Genomic DNA, 27678 nt, shown 5'->3' on the forward strand with positions numbered 1-27678 from the left:
TGAGTTTCATGATGTATATTTGAAGACTTTAGTTGGTGTTTTACATCATCTAATGTCATTTTTTTTAACATATACAGTGCACTGTGAGTCATAATTTACTTATTTATAAACATATTGTTTTGGATTCTCAGCTAATTCTTCACAAATGTTCTGCACAAATATCTTGAGGAGTAGGCAGCAGCCTCTGTAATCTTTGTCTTTTGGTCAAACTTCAATGGCAAAAGAACCACCGGTCCACTGGTTGGAGAGAAAAGAAATAGGGGAAAGAGTACAAAATGTCAGCACAATCTGTTTCAAGCTATAGTAACTTACTGCGGCTTCACAGAAGTAAATTATTCAGAGGCAATTTCTCTGAAAAATGACAGAAGCCTGAGCAAAAACTCAGCACTCTTACTGAATACACTTTTTTTAAAAAAATTGGAGTGGACATGAGTTTTAGCTGAACAGCCTTTGCCAGCACATGATCTGGACATCTGACAATCTGCATATCAGAAAGTCATTCCTTTGACGATCTATGGGGAAACTCCTTCCGTGAATATTAAGAACATAAAGGGAAAGCATCTTTAAGTGAAGGGATCATAAACAGAGATGGTAAATATATGGGCTGAGCTTCTGTAAGGTCCATAGGGATTTCAATGCGGGTAGTTTTATAGCTATGGTTTTCTAAATGCTTAGAAATACATACTGTAGCACTATAAAGCCACAGAATGTACATTTAGCTTTCAATATTCAGTTTCCAGAACAGCAATCATGCTAAATTGCCACAGTATAATCAAAGTTGCATGTATGATAAATCAGATTTTAAACCTCATGAACTTATGCTCTTGTAATTATAAGCTTTTGAAATACCTACTTCTTTCTTCATAAAAAAACAAGACGTCTTAGTAGATATCAAAACCAGTACTCCAATCTTAATGGTGGTGTACTTACTCTTTGGCATAGACACACTGGATAAATATCTTACCCTGGCTTACATTTAGCCAGGTTTAGTATCCCAACCAAATGATTGACTGTTTCTGTCCTTAAATCTGTTTTGCAATGCGCAGCAAGGTACAAATATATTCAGCATATTCAGGTTAATATGCAAAACAGAAATTGTCAATCTTGTCAGTCCCCCAACACGAAAATACATATATTTATATTTCACTCCAAATTAAGATAATTTACCTTCAGCTGGTAGTGGATGACAGGTCCCACAATGAGGTAGCTGAAACAGACATTTCATTCAGAATTTTTACTTAATTCAGAACTGCCTATAAATCAGTATTAAATGTTTCATAATAAATATTTTAAAAAATCAAATTTTGAGAGTTTTGGAAATATCTTTCCTGGCTGCATGCTAGCTGGAAGAAGCTGGCTGAGAATGAAAATGCCTCTAAAACATAACTTTTATGTCTGAAAAATTGAATCTTGTTTATTAGCCTGTGAATTTCCTTCTCCTTCTGTTCCCAGTGTTAGTGAGAAAATGGGGTACTAAGATTATTGCAAGCCAATTCTAAGTAAAATCAATTAAATATTATTTTGCATTTCTGCTAACAAAGCTCCTTATATTATTTTTTGAAACAGATGAACCGAGGACTTTGTGCAGTATCTGTATGACAAAATCGCTCAGATTTGGGAAGACTTGGACTCTGACTGGGTAGACTCAGGAGGGATGATGAGGGCAGGTCTTGAGAATGTTATCTGGGAAGAGTTTGACCCTGTGACTCCCGAAGACGTGGACAGGATTCTGGGTAGACTGAGCGCAGCCACATGTTTATTGGACCTGTGTCTCTCCTGGTTGGTGCTGGCTTCTCGGGAGGTGACACGAGGCTGGCTCCAGGGGATTATAAATGCTTCATTGAGTGAGGGTGACTTTCCCGCCGCCTTGAAAGAGGCGGTGGTGAGGCCTCTCCTCAAGCAGCCTTCCCTGGACCCGGCAGTGTTAGCAAACTATCGTCCAGTCTCTAATCTTCGCTTTGTTGTGAAGGTTGTTGAGAGTGTGGTGGTGCAACAGCTTCCCCAGTACCTGGATGAAATGGTTTATCTGGATCCATTCCAGTCAGGCTTCAGGCCTGGGTGCAGCACGGAAACGGCATTGGTCGCGTTGGTTGATGATCTCTGGAGGGCTCAGGACAGGGGTTGTTCCTCTGTCCTGGTCCTATTAGATCTCTCAGCAGCTTTTGATACCATCGACCATGGTATCATGCTGCACCGGTTGGAAGAGTTGGGGGTGGGGGGGGGCACCGTGCTGCGGTGGTTCTCCTCCTTTCTCTCCGACCGGTCGCAGTCTGTGTTGGCAAGGGGGCAAAGGTCAACCCCGAGGCGCCTTATATGTGGGGTGCCACAGGGGTCGGTCCTCTCGCCCCTTCTGTTCAACATTTATGTGAAGCTGCTGGGCGAGATCATCCGTGGTTTCGGGGTGAAGTACCATCAGTATGCTGATGATACTCAGCTGTACATCTCCACCCCGGACCACCCCAATGATGCCCTTGAAGTGATGTCCCGGTGCCTGGAGGCCGTGCGGATCTGGATGGGGAGAAACAGACTCGGGCTCAACCCATCCAAGACTGAGTGGCTGTGGTTTCCGACGTCCCGATATAATCAGTTGGTGCCATCACTGACTATTGGGGGCGAGTCATTGGCCTCCACGGAGAGGGCTCGCAACTTGGGCATCCTCCTGGATTCACGGCTGTCTTTAGAAGAGCACTTGATGGCTGTGGCCGGGAGGACTTTCTATCAGGTCCGCCTGATATGCCAGTTGCGTCCCTTTCTGGATCGGGACTCCATACGCACAGTCACTCATGCCCTCGTCACTTCCCGCCTGGACTACTGTAATGCTCTCTACATGGGGCTCCCCTTGAGGAGCACCCAGAGGCTCCAGCTGGTTCAGAGTGCAGCCGCGCGGGTGGTTATGGGAACGATGTGACACCTCTCCTGCGCGAGCTGCACTGGCTCCCGGTGGTCTTCCGGGTGCCTTTCAAGGTTTTGGTTACCACCTTTAGAGCGCTCCATGGCTTAGGACTAGGGTACTTACGGGACTTCCTTCTGCCACCAGTAGCCTCTCACCAGCCAGTACGCTCACATAGAGAGGGGCTCCTCAGGGTGCCGTCGGCCAAACAGTGTTGACTGGTGGCCCCCAGGGGGAGAGCCTTCTCTGTGGGGGCACCTGCTATCTGGAATGAGCTCCCCCCGGAGATACGGAGGATCCCGGATTTACGCACCTTCTGCCGTGCCTTCAAGACCTATTTATTTCAACAGACTGGCCTGGCCTAACTTCCCTTTTTAATTGTAACTTTTAAAATTGGTTTTAAAACATTAGGGGTGTTTTAAATTGTTTTGGGCCAAATTATTTAATGGGTTTTTATAGTCTTTTAAATTTTGTAGTTTGTGTGTTTTATCTTTCTGGCTGTTCACCGCCCTGAGTCCTTTGGGAGTAGGGCGGTATATAAATCTGATAAAATGAAAATGAAAATGAAATGAACCAGATGAACAGAATTGGCATAGTCAGCCTGTAGAAAAGATCAGAGAGGCAACTAAATTGTAAACCGCCCAGAGTCACTTGGTTGAGTTGGACAGGTATAGAAACTGAATGAATAAATACATAAATTAAACTGACTTAAAAGGAGTTTGTGGGGAAAAGAAAAGCTCACAGCAAAGTATATTTTTACCTGTTGTGCCCTCACTTAACAAATGACCTGTTTAACAAACGTCGAAAGTTATGACTGCGCTGAAAAGTAGCTTTATGACTGGTCCTTGCACTTACAACTCTCACAGTGTCCTCATGGGTGCGTGATCGAGACTTTGGCACTTTGCAACTGGTGGGCATTTACAACTGGCACAAAGTCCATGGCCAGGCAATCACCATTGGCATGTTTTACAGTCAGATTCTGACAAGCGAAGTCAAAGGAGAAGCCGGCAGGAAAAACTTGCAAGCTGTGGTCATGTGATGTCTGGGTTGATGTCGCTTAATGACCAAATGGGAACTGATGTCACAGATCCATCACGGTCACATGATCTTTCGCTTGGCGATGGAGCTACTGGTTCCAATTGTGGTAATTAAGCAAGGACTATCTGTAAAGTGGATTACTAAGATACACACTAGATTCTCATGGGTCTACATTTCGCAACCAATACTGTAGGGGTAGAAGGTAAGGCTATCAATATTGACTAATCACAATAGGGATAGCTGACCTTCAGCATCAGAAATGGCACTGTGATCCCTACAATGATAAGTGGGAGGAATGCTTCTGACTTCAGGCCTGCCTTGTGGGCTTTCTCCAGCCTTTGTGGAGTCTCTGTTGTTGTAATTAGACCTTGGATCTGATCTGGCATTTTCCTTTCTTAGTTTGCCCAGAATAAACACAGCTTTTCTTGGTAGATGTCCCAAGACATGAAGAGAACAAATCTTTATCACAACTGCTTACCGCTGTCACAATGGTTGCCGCGGCATTTTGACTGCAACGGAAAGGACTATCTAACAAAGTTGCATTTGTGCTAGGAAACAAACAAACAAATAAGTAAATAAATAACCAGGTGTTTCTCCAATGCATTTAAATAATATATCTTGAAACATACTTTTAAAACGTGACATTTTTAGGGAATAAAATAGGATATAAATTCCATAACACACTGTTGGCAAACCTTTCCAGCACCGAGTGCCGAAGCAGGAACACCGGAAACCGGAAGAGCAGTTCCCTGGGCTTCCGGTTTCTGGCGCGCATACGCACACAAAGACCAGCTGTTGTGCCGGAAACCAGAAGCTCAGCTTCCTGGTGCGCGGATGCACACCAAGGAGCTGCTCTTTCGGTTTCCGGCACTCCCATGCACGCAAAGACCAGCTGGCATGCGCGCCGGAATCCGGAAGAGCAACTGGTGATGGCTGGTGTGCCCGGAGAGATGGCTCTGTGTGCCACTTCCGGCACGTGTGCCATAGGTTCGCAATCACAGCCATAAGATATTAAAGCATTAATTTTATACACAGGTTAACACCAGTGGTGGGTTGCCCCCGGTTCGGACCAATTCACAAGAACCGGTAGTAAAACTGTTGGGAGGCCCCACCCACCACCCCGGATGTCGTCATCAGCGATCTGTGCATGTGCAGAAGCAATGGGCATGCGCACCCATTGCGAACCGGTGGTAAAGGTAAGTAGAACCCACCCATGGTTAACACATTCATTTAATTCATCTCTCCAAGCCACTTCTGAAAGAAACAGTGTAACTACTTACCAACAAATCTCTCCTGCATCTGTTTTTTTAATAATTAGAGCCTTCCAGTAGTTATGAGTGCTTTTAATGGTATCAATTGCAAAGTTCTGGGATTTAAAAGGGGAAACAATTTTAGTCTCTTCTCAGCAGCCTGATATAATAATACGCTGTGATTACCACAACATACATAGATACATACATAAATTTTATTTACCATATTGTTATTCTGCACCATAAGGTTTTGGATTGGGACACCAACAGTGCAGTGAAGCATCTCTGGGTAGTTAATTTGGGAAAAAAAGCCCTTTTTTCTTGTGTAGTCTTCTGTAAAAAGGTAAAGGTTCCCCTCACACATATGTGCTAATCATTCCTGGCTCTAGGGGGCAGTGCTCATCTCCATTTCAAAGCCAAAGAGCCAGCGCTGCCTGAAGACGTCTCCGTGGTCATGTGGCCGGCATGACTAAACGCCAAAGGCGCACAGAACGCTGTTACCTTCCCACCAAAGGTGGTCCCTATTTTTCTACTTGTATTTTTTATGTGCTTTCGAACTGCTAGGTTGGCAGAAGCCGGGACAAGTAACGGGAGCTCACCCCGTTACGTGGCACTAGGGATTTGATCCGCTAAACTGCCGACCTTTCGATCGACAAGCTCAGGGTCTTAGCCACTGAGCCACCGCGTCCCTTAAGTCTTCTGTAGTTAAGAACAATTTCTGAATGCGGTTCTGAACAAAAACAGCTGCAGACATACTTTCATGCACTTGTGGTATTGTTTGCATTAACAAGAACAGCAATGTTCTGACCCAGCTCCCCAAACACGACTAACGCTCTGTAGTTGAAACAATGATTCCTTTATTAGGAGCGCCAGCAGCCCCAGCAAAAAGTTTCTCTTTCACCGCAGGCTAACAAGTCTGTTTAGGCGGAAGATGAATAGCTGTCTGCCACATCTATTCATCTTCTCCCCCTGCCTTTTATCCCCAGAGCTAGAGTGCAGCTTCGCTAGCAGTGGTGGCTCTTCCGTCCCAAGGATCGACCCACGGATTTCCACTGCTCTCCTCTCCTCTGCCTTCTGTGCATCTGCTGATCAGGCACTGGACCCAGCTGTTCCTCTTCTTCCTCATCAGCCACCTCCAGACCTGGGGTTTGTTGAGTCTCCATCTGAAGGCTGATGGATGGCCCTGGCTCCGCCTCTGTCTCTCTCTCTGCCAGCTGCATTCCCTCTTCCCCCTCAGAGCTCTCAGGTTGCCTTGATGCTGACCCTGAGTCCCATGCTGCCTCCTCATATTTGGCTGCTGGAGGGGCCGGCGGCCAACAGGCCACAACAAGCGTAAGCAGCTTCAAACAGTGGCCAGCAGTAGACAGAATATATACATACCCTATCTTTAAATTCTCCATGGAATGCAAACTTGTTTTCTGGCTTCCCATCAGGTACTTTGTATCGTCTAAACCAGTCCACAGTTGCTTCCAGGTATCCAGGCTTAATTCTTCTGACATCATCAATATCTTAAATTTTTAAAAGGCATACATTCAGAACCTACTCAACTTTTGCTTGAGTGTCCCAACATATTTTATTCTTAAGATTTCCCTGGGGAACATATCTTGCAGAAGAAATGTGATCATTCTCGTAAAAATCAGCCTACATTCCAACAAGAATTCTACTGTACATCGATGGCATTAATTAGGGACATTTCAAATTTAAGAGCAGGAAGCCAAAAGGAAATCAGATCAATATACCGTAGTACTCAAAAATGAAGTTCATGTTCTGCCCCAGCTACGGACCCCAAAGAACACAGCATGCACAAAGTCTGTACAAAACTTAAATTTACTAAAATAACTCAGTCTTTTCCAAACAAAGGCTGTTAATAAACTTTCTAAACAGCCTACAAGAAACCAAAGATAAAGTAATCACAATCTTACTAAGGTTAGCAGAAAGCCCAGAAGCAATTTGCAGAGAATCCAGACGCGAAGGAGAATGAACTAAAGTTGTTCCCTACAAATTGCTTCAGTCGGCGTTCCTCCTTAAATAGGCTAAGGGAGTGGCCAATTAGCCCAAGCTTTACTCTTGAGGAGACCTCCTCCTGAGGAGCCACTCCTGCCTTTTGGCAGCTCTGCATGCCCGTGCATCAAGAAGAGGCTCCTCCTCTTCATCCTCTTCACTTAAAGGAGCTTCTGGAGGTTCTGAAGGCCCTGGCTGAATCCCTGCCTCTAGCACCACATCTTCTCCAGCCTCCTCATTGTCTGACTCGAGTGCCAGCTGCACAGGCTGCTGGCGCAGCACCACACCAGCCTCCTCGCTGTCAGAATCAGCTACTAGCTGCACAGGCCGCTGACAGGCCACAACAGTTCAACTTTGCATGATAGCTATTTATATACAGGTAGTCCTCAACTTATGACATCTGAGCCCAAAATTTATGTTGCTAAGTGAGACATTTGTTGAGTTTTGCCCCATTTTACAACTTTTCTTGCCACATTTGTTAAGTGAATCACAGCAGTTGTTAAATTAGTAGCCCGGCTGTTAAGTGAATCTGGCTTTATTTGTCAGAAGGTCGCAAAAGGTGATCACATGACCCAGGGACACTGCAACCGTCATAAATTTGAGTCAGTTGTCAAGCATCCAAATGTAAATCACGTGACCATGGGGATGCTGCAACGGCTGTAAGTCTGAAAAATGGTCATAAGTCACTTTTTTCAGTGCTGTTGCAACTGTGAATGGTCACTAAGTGAACTATTATTAAGTTGAGGACTACCTGTAAATCCTTAAAAACAGAATGGCAAGAAAAATATAACCTCAGTTACACACTTTCCACATGTGGAATTTCAAAACTGGAAAAGATAAGGCACAAATGTGTCTGAAGTCTGACTTCAAAGCTACTTACTGTTCATTTTAGCAGCTTCAGGGTCATTAATGTTGATTGCAATGATCTTCCAGTCGGTTTCACCCTCATCAATCAATGCCAGCGTGCCCAGAACTTTCACTTGAATTATGTCGCCTCTGTTGCACACCTGTTAGAATAAATTTAAGTATGATTCAGAATCGCACAGCTGGTCCCACTAAGCCAGAACAGCTGAAGTAACAACAATATTTCCTCTCAGGGTGGATTTGATTTAAATCGAGTTGATTTAAATCACAATTTAAATCATGATTTAAATCACTAGTAAAAAGGCTTGATTTAAATCAACTTGATTTAAATCATAATTTTTAAAGAGCAACTGTCATCTCTGCTACTCCTTTGACCCACCGATAGTCCCAGTGTTGCAGAATATACAGCCTCATGCTACATAACTAAGCTCCATTTCATGCTGAATAAACTAAATTATCTATGTATCTTAAATAGAAAACTATCTTACGATAGATTTTTACCCCAAAAGTTTTTTATTAAAATAAATTCGATAAAAATCAAAAAAATCCAATTTAAATCAAAAAAATCCTATTTAAATCAAAAAAATCTGATTTAAAAAAATTTTTTTTTAAAAAAAATCATTGATTTTTATCCACCCTGTTTCCTCTTCTCCCTGACTGCTCGGCAACCTGAACTTTGTGGAAAGAATTCCAGTGTTCGTATTTCACCAAATCAGTAGCCTATTCAGAGGCTGATTTTGGACAACAATTTCTGTAGGCAAGCTTTCCTCAGGCGAACTTGATTATTTTCAGCTAGGATAGGTACTTTTCATTGCGTATTACATTCTTCCAAGAAATGCCTTCACTGTTCTGACCTAGACTTCCTGATACAGTAAAAGTACACGACGAGTCCCAAAAACCCTCTTTTTATTTTCAATGGTTGTGAATTCTGTTTAGTCACAGCCCATGCTGAATCACCAAGAGTTTGTAAAGAGTCTGAAAAAAGTCTGCCAGAGTCCTTCGGAATAAGCACCCACCTTTATCTCCCTTGACAGGCTGCCAAAGACCTAATTGGCAATTATCTTTGCAAGGCCACACTGAACACAGAGTCAAACGCAGCTTCAGAATACAAACTGACCAGCATCAAGAACGTTGCTTCCTGCAAAGGCCCATGTGCCTTTGCTCCTACTTTATGATTTATGGGAGGGGCCAATCATCTCCAAGCCCTACACCCGAGTCGTCCCTTTTGTTTCAACTGTTCTTGCCTTCTGGCAGCTCTGCGCATGCACGTACTGGGAACAGGCTCCCCTTGTTACTCTGCCTCGCTGAGGTCCCTCTGGAGGCTCTGGAATCCGCACATTACTCCCAGATGGCCCTGGTCCCATCTCTGACTCCGACACAGAGCCCTCGTCCGAGCCTTCCCCAGACTCCAGGACTTGCCCATGTTCCTCCCCAGCCTCCTCACTGTCTGACTCTGCTGTCAGCTCCGCAGGCCGCCAGCAGACCACAACATTCACAATAATAATATTTGAACCAACACTATATAAGCATAATGTCTGGGCACCTACCAGATTTGCTTTCCACATAGTATTTAAATATTTAGGCTACGCATAGAAATGGGCATATGTTTGCATTCCATGACCTTTTAGCTTTAAACGCTGCAGCTGGTATATATATATACCAAAATATATATAATGCTGTATTGAAAGATTAGCACTTTCTGCATCTGTAGGCTCTCTATCAACTTCTAAAACAATTCTTAAAATGCACTAATTTGGACATACCCTGAGGGCAATGGAGCAATTTGTAACTGCTTGTTGTGAGCCAGAAATCCAGTTTGGAATTGCAACTTCAAGACATTGTATAAAACAACAGACTCTGGTGGTTTTGTCAAAAATGTTGTGTTTTGTTTTTGTTTTGGGGGAGTAATCAAGAGGCTCTAGCTGGTGCAGAATGCGGCCGCGCGGGTGATTATGGGAGCAATGTGGCGCTCCCACATAACACCTCTCCTGCGCGAGCTGCATTGGCTCCCGGTGGTCTTCCGGGTGCGCATAAGGTGTTGGTTCTCATCTTTAAAGTGCTCCATGGCTTAGGGCCAGGGTATTTGCGAGACCGCCTGCTGCTACCGATAACCTCCCACCGACCAATACGCTCTCACAGAGAGGGCCTCCTCAGGGTGCCGTCGGTCAGGCAATGTTGGCTGGCGGCCCCCAGGGGGAGAGCCTTCTCTGTGGGGGCACCCGCCCTGTGGAATGAGCTGCCTCCTGGAATACGATTGATCCCGGACCTCTGTACCTTCCGTAAAGCCCTGAAGACGTTTTTATTCCATCAAGCCGGCCTAGCCTAAACGGTTTTTTAAATTGGGATTTTAAATTTTATGGATTTGAGGGTTTTAAATTGGGAAGCTAGTGATTTAATTCTTTTTAATTATCTTAACTTTTGTATTTGTATGTTTTTTAATTTTGGCTGTTCACCGCCCTGAGTCCCTTCTGGGAGAAGGGCGGTATACAAATTAAATTAATAAAATAAAATAAAAATAAATTTAGAGAGGTGGGATGCCCTCTGGGTCTTCCCTTACTCCCAGGATACGCTGAGGGCGTTTCTGCTCCCTCAGGGGTGGGGGGGTTCTGCCAGGCTGCAACTCACACGGGCCCAGCCAGAACCAGAAGTTTCCCTCCCTAAGCAAGAGTACAATTTCCTGCTTGTTTTGGGAGGAGTAATCACATTATTCGAGATGAGAAAAGGGATATAATTGGATCAAACAGTTTAAGAACCACTGAAGTAATGGGACACCAGATGGATGAGCCTTTATTATTTCAAAGTATCCCTGCCATTTTGAAATATAATCCTTCCCACCCCCCCACACCAGTAGAATCTGTTGTGAAATGTTAAAATTGCATTGACCTAATATGCTTCCCATCATAAACTTTAAAGTTCTTTAAACATTTTCTGTACAGGTAATCCTCAAGTTATGACGGCAATTGGGACCGGAATTTTTTATTGCTAAGCAATGTACAGGTAATCCTCAATTTACAACAGTCCAACAGGTCCAACAGTGACCGTGACTGAAGAAATTTTTTACACTTATGGCCACTGTCGCATCCCTATGTTGACATGGTTAATATTCGGATGCTTGACAACTGACTCACATTTATGACGGTTGCAGCGTCCCGGGGTCATGTGATCACCTTTTGCGACCTTCTGACAAGCAAAATCAACGGGGAAGTCGGATTCATTTAATGACCGTCTTACTAATTTAACAACTGCAGTGATTCACTTAACAAATGTGGCAAGAAAAGTCGTACAATGGGGCAAAACTCACTTAACAAATTTCTCAGTTAAATACATAAATTTTGAGCACAATTGTGGTCGTAAGTTGAGGACCACCCAATGTTATAGGACTAAAACAGGACTGCAGCAGAACTGCAATGGGGTGAAATTCACTTACCTTCCCTACCGGTTCACAAATGTGCGCACACCATCCTCCGCGCATGTACAAAGCCTTCTGTGCAAGCACAGAGGCTGAAAATTGTCACAAAAAAAGGATGTCATGATGCCCACACCATGATGTGGGTGGGGCTTCGCACTGTCGGCCCTACCGTATCGCATGATCCGGATAGAACCGGCTGAATTTCACCCCTGGACTGCAACACTTAACGACGATAATCCCTGCAGCCCGTTGCCCTCATTAAGTGAGGATCCAAGAATTGGCACCTGTTAAGGGAGTACTCCTTGCAATTGTTTGCTGGCTTCCAACAACCAAGGTCAATGGGAAGCTTGGCAGAAAGTTTCAAGTTTCAAGTGGTTTGTAGGCAAACTGGCTGGGTGGAAGAAAGCAAGGGTGGGAACAGGCTTGGGGCGCCTGCTACTGGGGGTGGGGAGGGTGAGTGGCTGGGAAGACACAAGGAGAGATGCTGGGAGAATGTGTGGATGGGTGAGACTTACCTGAGCAACTTGCAACTTTCCCTGCTGCCTTCCCCACTGACTTTGCTGGCAAACTGGCAGGGAAGGTCATTTATTATTGATCATGTAATGATGGGATGCTGCAATCATCCTAAGTGTGAGCCGATTGCGGAGTGCCCAGATCGTGATCACATGACCGCAGAGGTGCTGGGACAGCTGGAACTTCAAGGATCGGTTGTAACCATCACTTGTTCAGTGCCATCGTGACTTCAAATGGTTGCTGAACAAGTGGCTGTTAACCAAAACTCCTCTATATGTAAAAATTAGTCACTACTGTTTTCTGCATATTTGTAGTGACAGCTAGATGAATAGCCTGATTGCAAATATCTTCAACGTGACATATTAGCAACATTGCAAAGATGGTTAACAAACCCCAAATTTCCACCTGGAAAGGGTTTAGTTACCTTGTCTCCAATTTCACAAACGTCGATTGGATCATTGTCTCCACAACAGTTGGTATTTTCGTCTTTATGCTTTGGATCTTCCCACGTCTGCAAAATAAATACTGTTTCCTTTAAGTATTTGCTGCGCAAGCTTCATCTCAGCAAGGGGCTGCTCAGTTAAAATTTAAAAACTGTACCGTATTAAAATATTTTGTTCTTTACGTATTCTATGAAGGAATTCAAAACTGTTCTTTGTCCACTGACAACCATACAGAATTGGGTAACTGGTAGTTGTGATGTCTTTGCTAGAAGGGCAGGAAAACAAGGAATTCGTAACCTTTCAAAGATATAATGCAGGGGTGTCAAACTCGATTTCATTGAGGGCCGCATCAGGGTTGTGTTTGACCTCGGGGCTGGGGTGGGCGTGGCCAGGGTGGGTCTGGCCAGCTTGACATCACTCGTGTCAGGGCGCCTGTGGCCTGAGCGCTCTGCCGAACAGGCTTTTGAGCTCAGTTTTCAGCTGGGACAGCCTCCTGCAACCCTCTGCCAGCAAAAATGGAGCTCGAGAGGGCCGCCATTTCCAGGGCAGCCTCGCGGGCCAAATCTAAACACACATACCCTGGGCCTTGAGTTTGACAGCCCTGATATAATGGATTCCTCACAAAAGGGACCCGGATTCGAAGTTCTGATGTCAGGACACTCCCCCCCCCCCACACACACAGTGACATGACATTTTGAGCATTTGACAACTGGCCTGCATTTACGACCATTTGCAGTGGTGCCTTGTGATCATATACTATGATTTATGACCATTTTGCCAGAAACAGGCACATAGTAAACAAGTTCAAGTTTCTCGACAGGACAACGCAAGTATTGTTTATGAACAAAGTGGAAAACAATTCGATATAGAATCCAAGGCACTTCACATGAGATCAGAGCTACTTCAAAGTAAAGAGGTTATCTCACATCCAATGTGATTGCGGGGGCAACAGTTGCTAACAGGAAGTTATAGTTCAGGACTGCTTTAATAGAAATTGACCTAACTTCCTTCCAGTTGAGAAACAGCGTTACGAAAATCTGGCAGACACAGCTATGGAACACTTTGTATTTCATACAACACCACATGCTATCTGGAGCACCAGGGATACCAGCTTGGGGAATATAAGGGATATCAGGGAAAAAATCCTTAATGAGATGAACATAAAGCAAGTTATGTGCCACTTTCTATGGAAAAGCGAACTTATTATCAGGATAGCTCTGAAATCTGAGAGAGAGGTTAACAGTAAAAAAAAAAAAAATCACGAAGTCAACCAGTCAAAAGGAAAAGGAAAGGCTCATCATCTTTTCCCATAAATAACAGAAGAACAGAAAGATCAGTCAGAAGAAAATTGACAGAAAAGACAATAATAAAATACTCCATTTTAATGTATCTTGGGTTCCTAGGACTTTGGACGCAATGGAAATAAAATCTATCCCCAATAGATTCTGTGCATGCATAAGATGCTCCTTAAAATACCTAAAATATACATGCGTAAAATCCCAAATGTTCTGCTCTGATGGACACCTATTAGTGTGTTAAATGGATTTATTAATTGCATTTTAATTATAATAAATCCATTAAATGAATTGGATTAAAGCACATTAATTATGCTTTAATCCAGGGGTGTCAAACTCAAGGCCCGTGGGCTGGATCCGGCCAGCAGGGTGCTTAGATCTAGTCTGTGGCGCCACCCTGGAAACAGCAAAGGACCAGCCCGCGGTGCCTTTGCCAGCAAAAATGGCTCAGGAGGGCCGCATGTTTTCGGCTGTCGCGACTGAAAATGGGACATTGGGGATGCACACAGCCCCCTCCCCCGGTGCTCCGTTTTCACTGGCAGAGGGCTAGCAAAACAAACTAAAAACAAAACAAAAGGGAGAAATGTTTCTCCTTTTGCATTTAAGCATGTAAGAAGGGACAGGAAAGGAGAAAGAGGAAAGACAAAGAAAAATAAGTAAAGATGGGAAGAGAGCAAGGAAGGAAAAATAAGGAAAGAGGGGAAGGAAGAAGAAAGGAGAATGAAGAAGAGGAAAGGAAAAAGAAGAAAAGGAAAGAAGGAATGAGATTATAATGAGAGTGAGGGAGGGTCTGAGGGAAGTCCTACTTTAGCACTTGGCCACCACAGGTGCCTCTGACACAAGTGACGTTGAGCTGCCCCCCCCCCCCGAGATCAAACACAATCCTGATGCGGCCCTCAATGAAATCTAACTTGACACCCCTGTGTTTAATCCAATTCATTTAATGTGCTTTAATCCACTTAATGGATTTTTTATTATTAAAATACAACAGTCATGCTACAGCAATAAATATTAAGCGTTTGATATGATTTCCATGGACAAATTTAAAAGACAGCATCGATTGAAATAAATATTAAACCAAAATTGATTCATGGAGCATTCCTATCAACATTGGTTTAATTCATTCAATCTATGCTGGCTTTATAAAAGCACTGTGTATTTTTAAGGCTTCTTATTCTTTAATAAAACGATTCTTTCTGTTATAACACAAGCAGCTTACTTGTTTACAACCTAAGGTGTTTTCGTCTTCCTCCAGAGAGTTTGCCCACAGTTGTCTATGCAGAGGTACAAAGTTCCTCTTCATTAGTGTTGTTTATTACTGGAATTCATAAAAAAGATTATGAATATTACAGTACCTGTGGAATAGCGCCGTAGTTCCAGATATATCCCTTATGGGGAAATACATTAGCAACGTAACGTAGCTTTCCTTTCTTCACATCTTGTTTAATTGGGTTGAGAGGATCCTTAGTTGCAATCTAAAACAGAATTTACTTAGTTTAGTATTCAAATTTTAAAAATCTTTTAAGAAAAAATGTAACTTTTTTTGTAGATGTTTTATTTAATATTTCCAGCAAGATCAATTTCTATAAATATACAGGAATCAATAACACACACACACAAATACGGAGTGTGTGTCTTATTGGAAAAGGTTCCATGTAAGTATACACTTACTTTAAAACACTTACTAGATTATATACTACTAATAGCAGGCAATTTGAAATTTAATAAAATTAGTCCTCCACTTACGACCAAAACTGTGTCCAAAATTTCTGTTGCTAAGCAAGACAGTTGTTAAGTGAGTTTTGCCCCATTTTATGATCTTTCTAGCCACAGTGAAGTGAAACACAGCAGCTGTTAAGTTAGTAACATGGTTGTTAAGTGAATCTGGGTTTCCCATTGACTTCGCTTGTCAGAACGTTGCAAAAGGTGATCACATGACCCAGGGACACTGCCAACAGTCACAAATATGAGTCAGTTGCAAAGTATCTGAATTTTAATTACGTGAACATGGCGATGCTGCAATGGTCGTGAGTATGAAAAGCGGTCGTAAGTACTTTATTCAGTGCCGTTACTTCGAAGGGTGATGGTTGGAATGGTTGGAAGTTGAGGACTACCTCTAAAGTAAGCAAATTTTGATCAAGTAATTAATGAAGCCATCGATTATAGTGCTCTAACTGAATTACCTCCATCTTAGCATTGGTCCATCGAGGTATCTCCACAACCATGTTGAAGATGTGCTGAAAAGAACATAAATTCAGCAAAGTACATATAAAATGTAACACAGAGAAAAATGTGCTGTCAGTCGTCCTTCCTGAATTGTCGCCCAGAGACTATCCGCCCACGAAGCTCCCTGAAATGTTTCCATTCCCATGAATATTATAATTATGCTTTTTTCTCCTTCCTGCCCACAAAGAGTGTAGCCAGGGTGGGGGTTTGCAGGGGTTCGGGAGAACCTCTAGCTAAGATTCTGTGCAGAAACCCCAAATCCCACTCCTGGCTGGTCCCGCCCAGTCTGCCCCTCCCTGGAGTCCCCACGCGGCCCGTTTTGGATGCAGGTAAGTGCACGGCACATGCGGAGGCTCGGGGAGGGCAAAAAACAGGCCTACCGGAAGTTCGGGAAGGCCAGCCTCCAGAGCCTGGAGAGGCCGTTTTCACCCCCCCCGGAAGCTCAAGGAAAGCCTCTGAAGCCTGGGGAGGACAAAAACATACCACCCCCCGGCCGTGGTACAGGAGGCCGGCTAGGCCACGCCCACCTTTGCCATGCCCACCCAGCAACTGGGCAGAGAACCTCTTACTAAAATTTTTGAAGCCCACCTCTGAGTGTAGCTATTATCCAAGTGTAAACTGGCCCTATTATAACTTTCAACTGGGAGGAGATGCTCATTTTCCCTTACCTAGGGAATAGGAAGAAACCCTTGACTTTTAAGAAAAAGATGTAGAAGAAATTTTCTCTTAGGGTTTGTTTTATTAATTAAGGGACATGATTCTCTGGATATTCAGGCACAAATTTGTATTGACACCGCAGCACTGAGGACAACCCCAAAATCTTCCCATTTGCTAACGCGGCAGCAAATATCTTTCATACACTGGAGAAGGTAATAGTACATTATTGGAATACAGAAAAATGCACATCTGATGCCACTTCCTACTTATCAGTTTATTCTTGCATTATTCACTGCCCCTTAAAAGGATTTAAGCAGTCCTGAACCCTAATCCTGGTTTTCCATAAGCTTAAAGACAAGAGGGCAGATCAGCTTACTTTAACACAACTAGCTTAGGTAATTAATTTTTTTCCTTCAAAGATTAAGTTATTTAAAAGACCTTTTAACTGTCTAGGTCTGTCCATTTACGACAGAAGCTCAATTCTTGCTATTAAGCAACTACTGGACAGAAATGCTTCAAAAAAGCCATTGAGAAGAATCACCATCAAATTCTGCAAGTTAGGAAAGATAAGCAATTTTAGCAAAAATTTCAGAAGAAATTAAAGGTTTTGAACATTTGTTTATATAAAATTTCAGATGATTTTTACATGGTTCAGTGAAGCAATATGCATTTGGAATATAATGATGGAAACAATGCAGGTAGGAATTAATTTTAAATGTCTCCAATACCAGAGTGAATGATGCTTTATACTATTAAGTTTATCAAGACAACGTGAATACTGGAAAGTGCTAGAGACTAAAGATCATAATATTTTGTTCTAGGTAGAATTTTGAATTTTGCTTCCTAATTCTCACTTGCCATTAATAAAAAGCTCTTATAAATTGCATTGGGGTTATGACCTTGCAATTCTAACTTTAAAGCTGGCTATTCTTGTTTATCCTCAGAATTCATCTTCGCTTTAAGCTGCTGTCAGTGCATGCAGATTCTCAGCCTTCCAAACACTTGCATTCTTTTCTCACATGTTTTTATATTTATTTTATTAGTTAAACTGGCTGTTGACAAAGAATGTGGCAATAATAAGTTCATTTGAGGCATTTACTTTTTTGAAATATAAACATAAACCCTGATTATCTCAACTGCTTGTCCACGCAGTACTGATGTCTAACCTGGAGGCCATGTGTTCATAAGAACTTTTCTTGTTCTATCTGAAGTCGAAGTATTTTATTTAACTTGACACTTTCACTGAACCAGTAAAACAGAATGTCTGGGGCTTATTTGCTGAGTTCCTATAGTAGCTGGAATAAAAGGTCTGTAAAATTCCAACGAAGCATAAATCAGGTCTTTAGCTAGTCTAGACATCTGGCACAGCAGCGTTTTAAGCCAGGCAGGGACACCATTCAAGCATGTTGGGGAGATGAAATTAAGGGTATTCCCCCCCACCCACAGCTCTCCTAGCTACAAGCTTGAAACCCGTCCACTCCAAACTAAATGTTCTTAGTCTGATGGACAAAGACATTATGTTTAAGCACCAGGGTGGATAAAAATCAATGTTTTTTTTTAATTTTTCTAAATCAGATTTTTAAAATTTAGATCAGATTTTTTTATTTTTATCAAATTTATTTTAATAAAACGTTTCTGGAGTAATTATCTATCTAAAGATAGTTTTCTATTGAAGATACATTAATAATTTAGTTTAATAAAAGGTCAATAAAACTACAGGCAGCCCTCAGTTTATGACCACAATTGAGCCCAAAATTTCTGTTGCTAAGTGAGACAGTTGTTAAGTGAGTTTTGCCCCATTTACAAAATTTCTTGCCAGTTTTTTTTAAAAAAAATTGATTTATATGCCGCCCTTCTCCGGAGACTCAGGGCGGCTTACAATGCGTTAAACAATAGCCTTCATACTTTTGTATATTTATACAAAGTCAGCTTATTGCCCCCACAAACTGGGTCCTCAATTTACCTACCTTAGAAAGGATGGAAGGCTGAGTCAACCTTGAGCCTGGCAAGATTCGATCTTACTTTAATTGCAGACAGCTGGTGTTAATCACAATGCTATCAGTCTGCTGAGCCACCAGGCCCTTATCAGTCACTTAGCCGCCAGTTGTTAAGTGAAATCACTGCAGTTGTTAAGTTAGTTAACAACTGCAGTGTTAAGTGAATCTGGCTTTCCGATTGACTTTGCTTGTCAAAAAAAAAAAATCACAAAAAGTGATCACATGACCCCAGGACACTGTAACCGTCATATCAACCAGTTGCTAAGCATCCAAATTTGGATCACATGACATGGGGATGCTGCAATGGTCATGAGAAAATGTCATTTTTTTCAGTGACACTGTAACTTTAAAACATCAGTAAGTGAACATGTTGTATGTTGAGGACTACCTGTACAGCAGTTGCTTTGTACAGCAAATACAAAGGTTAGATTGTGATTAAAATATACAGTAGTGGCCAAAATTGTGGAAACCTTTTGGGGAAAAGTGTATTTTCTAAAACTAGCTAATAGCACCACTTTTTTTTTTTGGAGCAATACCATAAAACTATATATCAATGGGAAGATAATTTAATCAAGAATGTACTGCAATAACTTTTAGGAAGGATTTGCTATTAGAATAGCAATTACAGTATAAAGAAGAAAAGTGAAACACGTAGAAAAAAATGAGATATACAAAAATTATCACCGTGTCAATTAATACTTAAGTTGGGTAACCTTTAGCATGAATTACAGCCTTACAACATCTTCCCATGAGTGAACCAAGTCTTTTAGTTCTGCAGCTGTTATAATGTGAAACCAAGATTGAAGGACTGCTTCTATTAACTGGGTTTGATTGCTGGGTCACTTGTTTGACTAACAAGTTTCTTTAGTCGGCTCCATAGATTTTCAATTGGGTTAAGGTCTGGGCTATTCCCAGGCCATTCCAGTAGTGGAATATGATTACCTTGAAACTCCAAAAAAAAAAAAAAAAAAAAAAAAAAAAAAAGTGGTGTTGGTAGCCATCAAACCTCAAAAATACACTTTTCCCAAAAGGTTTCCACAATTTTGGCCACTACTGTACATAATACAAGCAATTCATTTCCTTTAACATGAACTAATTACCTATCTAGCACTTAATCATATAGTTCAGAGGAATAGGTGAAAGGAGAAAAGGAATCTTGTATATTACCTTATCAGCATCTGCATATATTGGAATGTCATGGAAAGGAGAGATGTACTGTCCTTTATCATTTTCTGGAAATGAAAGAAGATGCCTATGATTTTTATTAAATAAATTCAGCACTAAGATAAAAGTCCCTTAATAGGGCATTTATGACAAGAAACAATTTCTGTTCTATCGGTAGGATAGGGAGATGGGACCCCTCCCCTCCTCTTGGTAATCTGCTCCAGATTTGGTAAAATCTCATTTGGAGGATTCTGCACATCTGTAGAAAAAAGGCAAAAGAGGAGAGAATGCCAACACTCCATTACAGATACAATGGATTTGAATTAATACCATGAGCATCTCTAGGAAGACAAATTTATAGACTTGACAGTCTCTGTGGTTAGTTTGCATTCCAATTAAGTCAAAACAGAAGTCTTACAAAGAATTCCCATCTGCTTCATCTCAAATTATTCAATGTAATAAGAGGAAAGTGGCACTTATGATCAAGTCTGTAAAAATCCTTATGGATGTCCTTAACTTTTGACTGCCAGATGTTCTTGCTCAGATGACTCCCACTGATAATGTTGATTTAAATTCTCCTAACCAATGCCTATAAATTAAACATGTGGAATTTAATGCAATCTTGAACTGGCACAGAACCTGGGAAAACTCTTTCCATTTACGTATGTGTAGACACAGAACAGTAAAAGTAAACAAATGTCTTTATGTCTCCTTTCAGCTAATCTCTATTCTGCCCACTCAACAAATTTCTGATTTAATGGAGAAGATGAAAGAATTAGTGACCTACTGTACTCCAGTGTTTCCCAAACTTGACCCTTTGAAGATGTATGGGCTTCAACTCCCAGAATTCCTCAACCAGGCATACTATTCCTCAACCAGGCATACTGGCTGGGGAATTCTGGGAGTTGACGTCCATGCATCTTAAAATAGCCAAGTTTGGGAAACACTGCTGTACTCATAGTTACATTTAACCACAAATTACAACATGAAGTTTTCATAAGTTAGAGCAAGGGTGTCAAACTGGTGGCCTGCGGGCCGGAAGCATCACACACAGGTCACGCCCACCCCAGCTCCATGAAGGGAAATAAATGTTGCGATATGTCACGTGACGGCAACGTGATGCCACAAGTTTGACACCTGTGAGTTAGAGCATGAGTTTGTATCAATATGAAGGCCCCAGTTGCATCTACACTGACAGCAATAGCTGAATGGTAGAGAACCTGTAGATGAAAAAGGCAATTGTGGGATTCAAATTAGTCAACAAATGCTAAATGCAAATGGATAGAAAAATATCGTAACCTAAATATAATCCATGCATTATATTTTAATACAGTAATTACTATAAAATAGCTAAGCGACCTGGGACAAATCCTACAGAACATCATGATCAGCTGAGATTCAACAGCATCTTTCTCCCTCTCCTTTAAAATCTGCCTAAACAGATTGAAAAAAACTGCACACCCTTTCTTATATGGTATACTAACTGGACGCCCGTGCTTTGCTACAAAACTATGTGGTCGGGCTTGATAAATCAGGGCCTTGTGGCTCAGCAGACTGATAGCATTGTGATTAACACCAGCTGTCTGCAATTACTGTAAGTTCAAATCTCACCAGGCTCAAGGTTGACTCAGCTTTCCATCCTTTCTAAGGTAGGTAAATTGAGGACCCAGTTTGTGGGGGCAATAAGATGATTTTGTATAAATATACAAAAGTATGAAGGCTATTGCTTAACGTATTGTAAGCCGCCCTGAGTCTCCGGAGAAGGGCGGCATATAAATCAATTTTTTTTAAAAAAATTGACATTTAAAGCCTGAAACTTAATGTAATAGTAATAGTTACTATTAGATTTTTATCATGTGTTTGTGGTAAGAGAGAGAGAGATTGATGAAGAGGGCATCACATGGCCAGACTCGCTTTTACAACCTTTTTGCTGCAATTGTTAATCAAATCACCACAGTCATTATATGAGACATCCCATGACTTTAACTTGTGACCTTCCCTGCTGGGTTCCCCATTGACATTGGATGTCAGAACCAAGCTGCTGGGAAGATGGTGTAGGAAGAAATATCCTTCTGGGTTCAACTCCAAGTGGGGAAAAAGACACTGGAAACATGGAGACTGCTTGGAAAGATGGTTTAATGGTGGACAGGATCACATGGTTTGAATTCCTGAACAGAAAAGGGGCGAGATGCAGCGAGTCCGCGGGTTTTATGCCCTCTCTGGCTTTGAATTTCCTGGGGCCCAGAAAGAGTATCCTGATTGTTTGTCAGACTCCCAGGGAGTGGGGGTCTTAGCTAGCCTTGCTGGCTGATGTAATCTTCCCAGGTGCCATGTGGTGAGTTTCTGTTGCTAGATGGGTCCTATTGTGTTAGTTTCTGTTGCTAGATGGGTGCTATTGTGTTGTAGATGATGATCCATTGACAAAGATGGGAGGGAATTGAGTTTCTGCCTCTGGCCCATTGACAAAGGGTGGGGGCAGGAAGATGGGAGCTGCTTCATCTTTAAAACATGCTTCTCCATTTCTCATCCAGGGAAACATAACATTCTGCCTTTTTAATATTTCCCAAAATATTTCATTCCTCTAGGAAAGGGGTGGGTGCTAACTTCCTACAATGGAAAATGTCAATCACGTGTCTGCAGGTTGCTACAAGTGTGTGAGTTGGTTGCCAAGCGCCCAGATCACAACTACCTGACCCTGGGGACACTGCGACAGTTGTGTGAGAACCACTTATAAGTCACTTAAGATGTCTGGTACTCCTGTGTGACTTTTTATTTTGGTACCCTGTTTCCCCCAAAATAAGACATCCCCTGATAATAAACCCAATCGGACTTTTGAGCACATGGCAATAAGGCCAAGCGCTTATTTCAGGGTTAAAAAAAAAAAAAAAAAAAGACAGGGTCTTATTTTCGGGGAAACACGGTAGTAATTTTCCAGCTGTTTGCCGATAGTCAAAGTTCATTCAGAATGGCAATTCTGGACCCTATTAGGGAGTCGCCTATCATACCACACTAATTGTTGCAGGTAACCTTTGGATAATCTCACCAGACATTTCCTGTATGGTGAACACAGAAATTCTTGCGGTCGATCATTGCTAAGAAGAAAATTGCCTTAAAGGATTATACAGAAGGCGGTTTTAATTTTACAGCTAGTACAGTCAGACTTTAAACTCAACTTCTGTTTGTAGAATGGGGAGAGGAAATGGGTGAGGATAAAAATCAACTGCCAGCTAGAAGGAAACTAGAGAGAATGCCTTAAAAAACTACGAGAAAGGCAATATTCAAGGCATTATACTACAGATATGTGGACCAACTTTTATTTTTATTTTCCTCTATCTCTGGTGGCTTCATAAATGCCCCCACATAGTTTCTTGGCAGTAATATAGCAGTATTTGGTTGGTGCTTCCTTCCAGGGTGTTTTTTAGAAAACTTCCCCAAGTGTAGACGCCATTCACCCCAATTTCTATTCCATGGACCCGTTCCAACTGAACCACAGTCAATTCATTTTATCATACAAGTCAAACAAAGCCAGGGAGAGGAATTATCTGTCCTAAATCTAATATAAGCTGATATTACTCTGCTGTAATACTTTACAGTGCTTGTCCAAGGGAAAAGCCATAATTGAGCAACACAGTTTAGTAAGATTTTAAAACTCGCTTGAGGATGTGGGGATGTCAGTTTTAGAAAAGTGTCACCCAGATCATCCATGTGCTATTTAAAATCTTGCTAAATCATGTTGCTTAATCTTAAAGACCAAGCCTTTGCTCTTGGGATTAAATTTAAAGAGCATTACAATGGAATTTTTTTACTGGTTAAAGTTTCTGGTTTGAATCAACCAGAAAGATGGAGTTGTTAGCCTTCAAACAAATGTTCTATTATTTGGACAACAGCAATTTATAAATTTAGAGTACAGTTGCTGTTATCAGACCATTTATCATTCGTTGACCATTTACCTGGTTTAAAGAGACCTTTTTTGGAGCTCCTCGTTATCTCTTTAGTTTATATCCCCCTTATATCTGCAAACACAGCCAATTTACTTAACTCAAGGAGGTTACAAATAGTTTACATAATCCAAAATCAGTATTTCACAACAGATATTTCATGCAAGCATGATACCAGTATTTCACTGATTTTCCCTTTTCTATAACAAAAATTCCCTCCAGTGATTACAGGCAAAATAATTCTGTAGTCCCATCATCTCCTATTGCTGAGTGGTCAAGTTTCATTTCAACCTCTTGGTAAATTTTCAAAATAGGCAGATGCCTATCCGGTTTCAATTCTTTTTACTAATTGAAAGCACTGCAATACAAATACATTGTGTAAAACCACCTTGGAATTTAAGCCCATTTTAAAACAATCTACTTGAAGAGCAAGTACAACAGGTAGCTGCTTTTAGCTAAACTTTGGCTGATTTCAAAAAAAAAACTAATCAGGATCAACTTTGGTTGGGAGATAATCAGGCTTGTGAGTTATACCTGAACAGTAAAGGGCAAACCAATTCTGTAGTGCTGAAAAAACAACAACCAAACAATAAGTGGGGGAATTGAACTTGTTTCAAAAGACTGTATTTTGACACCATTTATGTAATCTCTTTGCATGGATAGTAACAGAGGTCACTGACTTTTTGAATCCCAAGAGACCTTTTTCAAACAGTCATTGGAAAAGAGAAAAGAGCTGCAGCCTTCAAAATTGAAAGAACTGAAAGTAACATTGCAATTGCAACACATTTACTGTCAGACATAAATCCAATTTCCCCCCTTTCACTATTTCCCCAGCCTGTTCTGCTCACGGTGGATAAAAATCAATGATTTGGATTTTTTTGAGTTTTATCGAATTTATTTTAATAAAAAACTTTTGGGGTAAAAATCTATCGCAAGATAGTTTTCTATTTAAGATACATAAATAATTTAGTTTATTCAGCATGAAACGGAGCTTAGTTATGTAGCATGAGGCTGTATATTCTGCAACACTGGGACTATCGGTGAGTCAACAGTGGGTCAAAGGAGTAGCAGAGATGACAGTTGCTCTTTAAAAATTACGATTTAAATCGAGTTGATTTAAATCAAGCCTTTTTACTAGTGATTTAAATCATGATTTAAATTGTGATTTAAATCAACTCGATTTAAATCAAACCCACCCTGGTTCTGCTCCTAGAGAACTTACATCGATTTCCCCCATACTTCTCTTCTTAAATAAATCATACCTAGTAGGAGACACACAAGGCATATATGAAAGAAAACTTTCACCCAGCAGCCCCATCTATGCTTCGGTTACATTAACAAAATGGTCCTTGGAAGGGAAGATTTCTATCACCATCCTTTCCTAAACAGAAGCAGCCAAAGTTATGAAATAATACAGAGAAGCCCCAAACCCGCCAGGGATGGGTTTGAGATGCTTGAGTAGTGATGGTGGTGGTGGTGGGGGAAGAGGGCTGGACTAGAAGACCTCCAAGGTCCCTTTTCCAGCTCTAGTCTACTTAAAATATTGAGATGATTATGAACGCGTTTCCCATCCATACTCCCATACTTAAAAACGGCAACTAAGCTCCAATAATGGGACTCAACCTGGCTTATTTCTGAGGATGCGTCATTTGGGATGACCCAGAAACTTTTGGTGGTTAATTTTTCAGGAGGCACACCCAGCTTCTTGGAAAGACCCTCCCGGATCCCCGCCGGGTTTAAAGGACCGTTGCAGGAAAGCGAAACGTTAGTTACACTTATCTCCCGCTTGAAGCCCGGTTCACGCCCTTAACAGCCGCGGGCGCCACGCAAACGGGACTCCTAATGCCGCCTTTATCTCATTGAGCAGCATGTTTTCATTGACCGTAGTCAAAGGACGGCTGGCACTGGAAGGGTCCCCCCCCCCACCACCAAGGCTGCCTGCGCCCCACCAGCCGCCTCCGGGGAAGGGAAAGGCTCTCCCGTCCTCCCGCCAAGGACTCACTGAAGAAGAGCCTGTAGTCGAGGCTGTTGGGGTCGCCCCGCTCCTCCACTCGGTAAGCAGCCATGTCGCTCAGCCGGACCGGCTCGTGAAATGAGCCACAAGGGAAAGAGCAAACTCACCGCGCAGCCGCTCAGGGCGGGCCTTGATTTGTCCGATTGGCTCCTCCCCTCTCCCTTTTCGGCCCCGCCCCCTCGCTGCATGGAACAAGCACCCTGCCTCACGCCGCCGGGGTTTTTCATCATCCAGCCGCCACGCCGGTGCCGTACTGCGCAGGCTCCGTAGCTTTCTCTTTTCAGTAGCCTCTCGTTCGCGTATAGAAGTAGGAAAAGGGAGACTGGCTCACCCGCCGTGCGCTTCCGACTCCCGTGTTTTGGAAAGCTTGAGCTCATCCTTCGGTTCGATTTCAACACGCGGAGGGAGAGGGAGGGAGGAGGGCAGTGGTGAAATCCAATTTTTTTTTACTACCGGTTCTGTGGGCGTGGCTTGGTGGGCGTGGCAGGGGAAGGATAATGCAAAATCTCCATTTCCACTCCACTCCAGGGAAAGGATAATACAAAATCCCCATTCCTTGGGGAAGGATATTGCAAAATCTCCATTCCCACCCCAGTCCAGGGAAAGGATAATACAAAATCCCCATTCCTGGGGGAAGGATATTGCAAAATCTCCATTCCCACCCCAGTCCAGGGAAAGGATAATACAAAATCCCCATTCCTGGGGGAAGGATATTGCAAAATCTCCATTCCCACCCCACTCTGGGGCCAGCCAGAGCTGGCATTTGCTAGTTCTCCCAATTGCTCAAAATTTCCGCTACCAGTTCTCCAGAACCTGTCAGAACCTGCTGGAGGAGGGTGCAATTATCATCCAGCATTGACTTTTTTATACAAAATCAGCTTATTGCCCCCACAATCCGGGTCCTCATTTTACCTACCTCGAAAGGATGGAAGGCTGAGTCAACCTTGAGCCTGGTGAGATTTGAACTTGCAGTAATTGCAGGCAGCTGGTGCTACTTAATAGCACTTTAGTCTGCTGCGCCACCAAGGCTCTTTTAGCATTGTAGCATCCCCCCCCCACACGTGATCAAAATTGAGATGCTTGGGAATTGACTCACATTTATGACCGTTGTAGTCTCCCGGGGTCATGTGATCACCTTTTGTGACAACCAGAGTCAAGGGGAAAACCAGATTCACTTAGCAACCTCATTACTCATTACTCATTTTACTGCTCTTATTGCGTCATCAGATAATCGCCCGGCCACCCTGTTTAGGGTGACCCGCTCCCTGCTCCACCAGGAAGCGCGGGAGGACCCCTTGGAGGGGAGAGCCGAGGATTTTGTTCAATATCTGTATGACAAAATCACTCAGATTCGGGCAGGTCTGGACTCTGACGGGATAGATCCAGCGAGGGTGACAGAGACAGGTCTTGAGACTGTTATCTGGGATGAGTTTGATCCTGTGACCCCAGATGACGTGGACAGGATTCTGGGTAGATTGAACGCGACCACATGTTTGTTGGACCCGTGTCCCTCCTGGTTAGTGCTGGCTTCCCGGGAGGTGACGCGAGGCTGGCTCCAGGGGATTATAAATGCTTCGTTGGGTGAGGGTGTCTTTCCCGCCGCCTTGAAAGAGGCGGTGGTGAGGCCTCTCCTCAAGAAGCCTTCCCTGGACCCGGCAGTATTGGCTAATTATCGTCCAGTCTCCAACCTTTGCTTCGTTGCGAAGGTTGTTGAGAGTGTGGTTGCGCGACAGCTACCCCAGTACCTGGATGAAGCGTCGTATCTAGATCCGTTCCAGTCGGGCTTCAGGCCTGGATACAGCACGGAAACGGCATTGGTCGCGTTGGTTGATGATCTCTGGAGGGCTCGGGACAGGGGTTGTTCCTCTGTCCTGGTCCTGTTAGACCTCTCAGCGGCTTTTGATACCATCGACCATGGTATCATGCTGCACCGGCTGGAAGGGTTGGGGGTGGGAGGCACCGTTTTACGGTGGTTCTCC

At 42.7% G+C, this 27678-nt stretch overlaps 1 protein-coding gene across 1 annotated transcript; it reads right to left on the bottom strand.

The window, feature by feature from the left end:
- PPA1 (inorganic pyrophosphatase 1) lies at positions 1 to 25840 on the bottom strand. The gene is made up of 11 exons (XM_034426005.3): positions 25688 to 25840; positions 19751 to 19815; positions 15887 to 15940; positions 15059 to 15178; positions 12390 to 12476; positions 8060 to 8186; positions 6559 to 6686; positions 5209 to 5294; positions 4407 to 4476; positions 1168 to 1207; positions 1 to 237 (listed from the first exon to the last, which is right to left on the bottom strand). The coding sequence occupies exons 1-11, from the start codon at positions 25749 to 25751 to the stop codon at positions 212 to 214; spliced, it is 867 nt and encodes a 288-aa protein (XP_034281896.1). The 5' UTR covers positions 25752 to 25840; the 3' UTR covers positions 1 to 211.
- Between the last annotated feature and the right edge of the window lie 1838 nt (positions 25841 to 27678).

Source organism: Pantherophis guttatus, chromosome 6 (assembly GCF_059756535.1).
Source record: "Pantherophis guttatus breed Tessera chromosome 6, ASM5975653v1, whole genome shotgun sequence".
NCBI lineage: Eukaryota > Metazoa > Chordata > Lepidosauria > Squamata > Colubridae > Pantherophis > Pantherophis guttatus.

Coding starts and splice junctions, on each gene's coding strand:
- PPA1 (XM_034426005.3), bottom strand. CDS start 25,751: ATGGCTGCTTACCGAGTGGAGGAGCGGGGCGACCCCAACAGCCTCGAC. Junction 12,477..15,058: donor ACTACGGCGCTATTCCACAG/GTACTGTAATAT, acceptor TTTATTTTGCAG/ACGTGGGAAGATCCAAAGCA. Junction 6,687..8,059: donor TGAAGCTGCTAAAATGAACA/GTAAGTAGCTTT, acceptor TAAAAATTTAAG/ATATTGATGATGTCAGAAGA.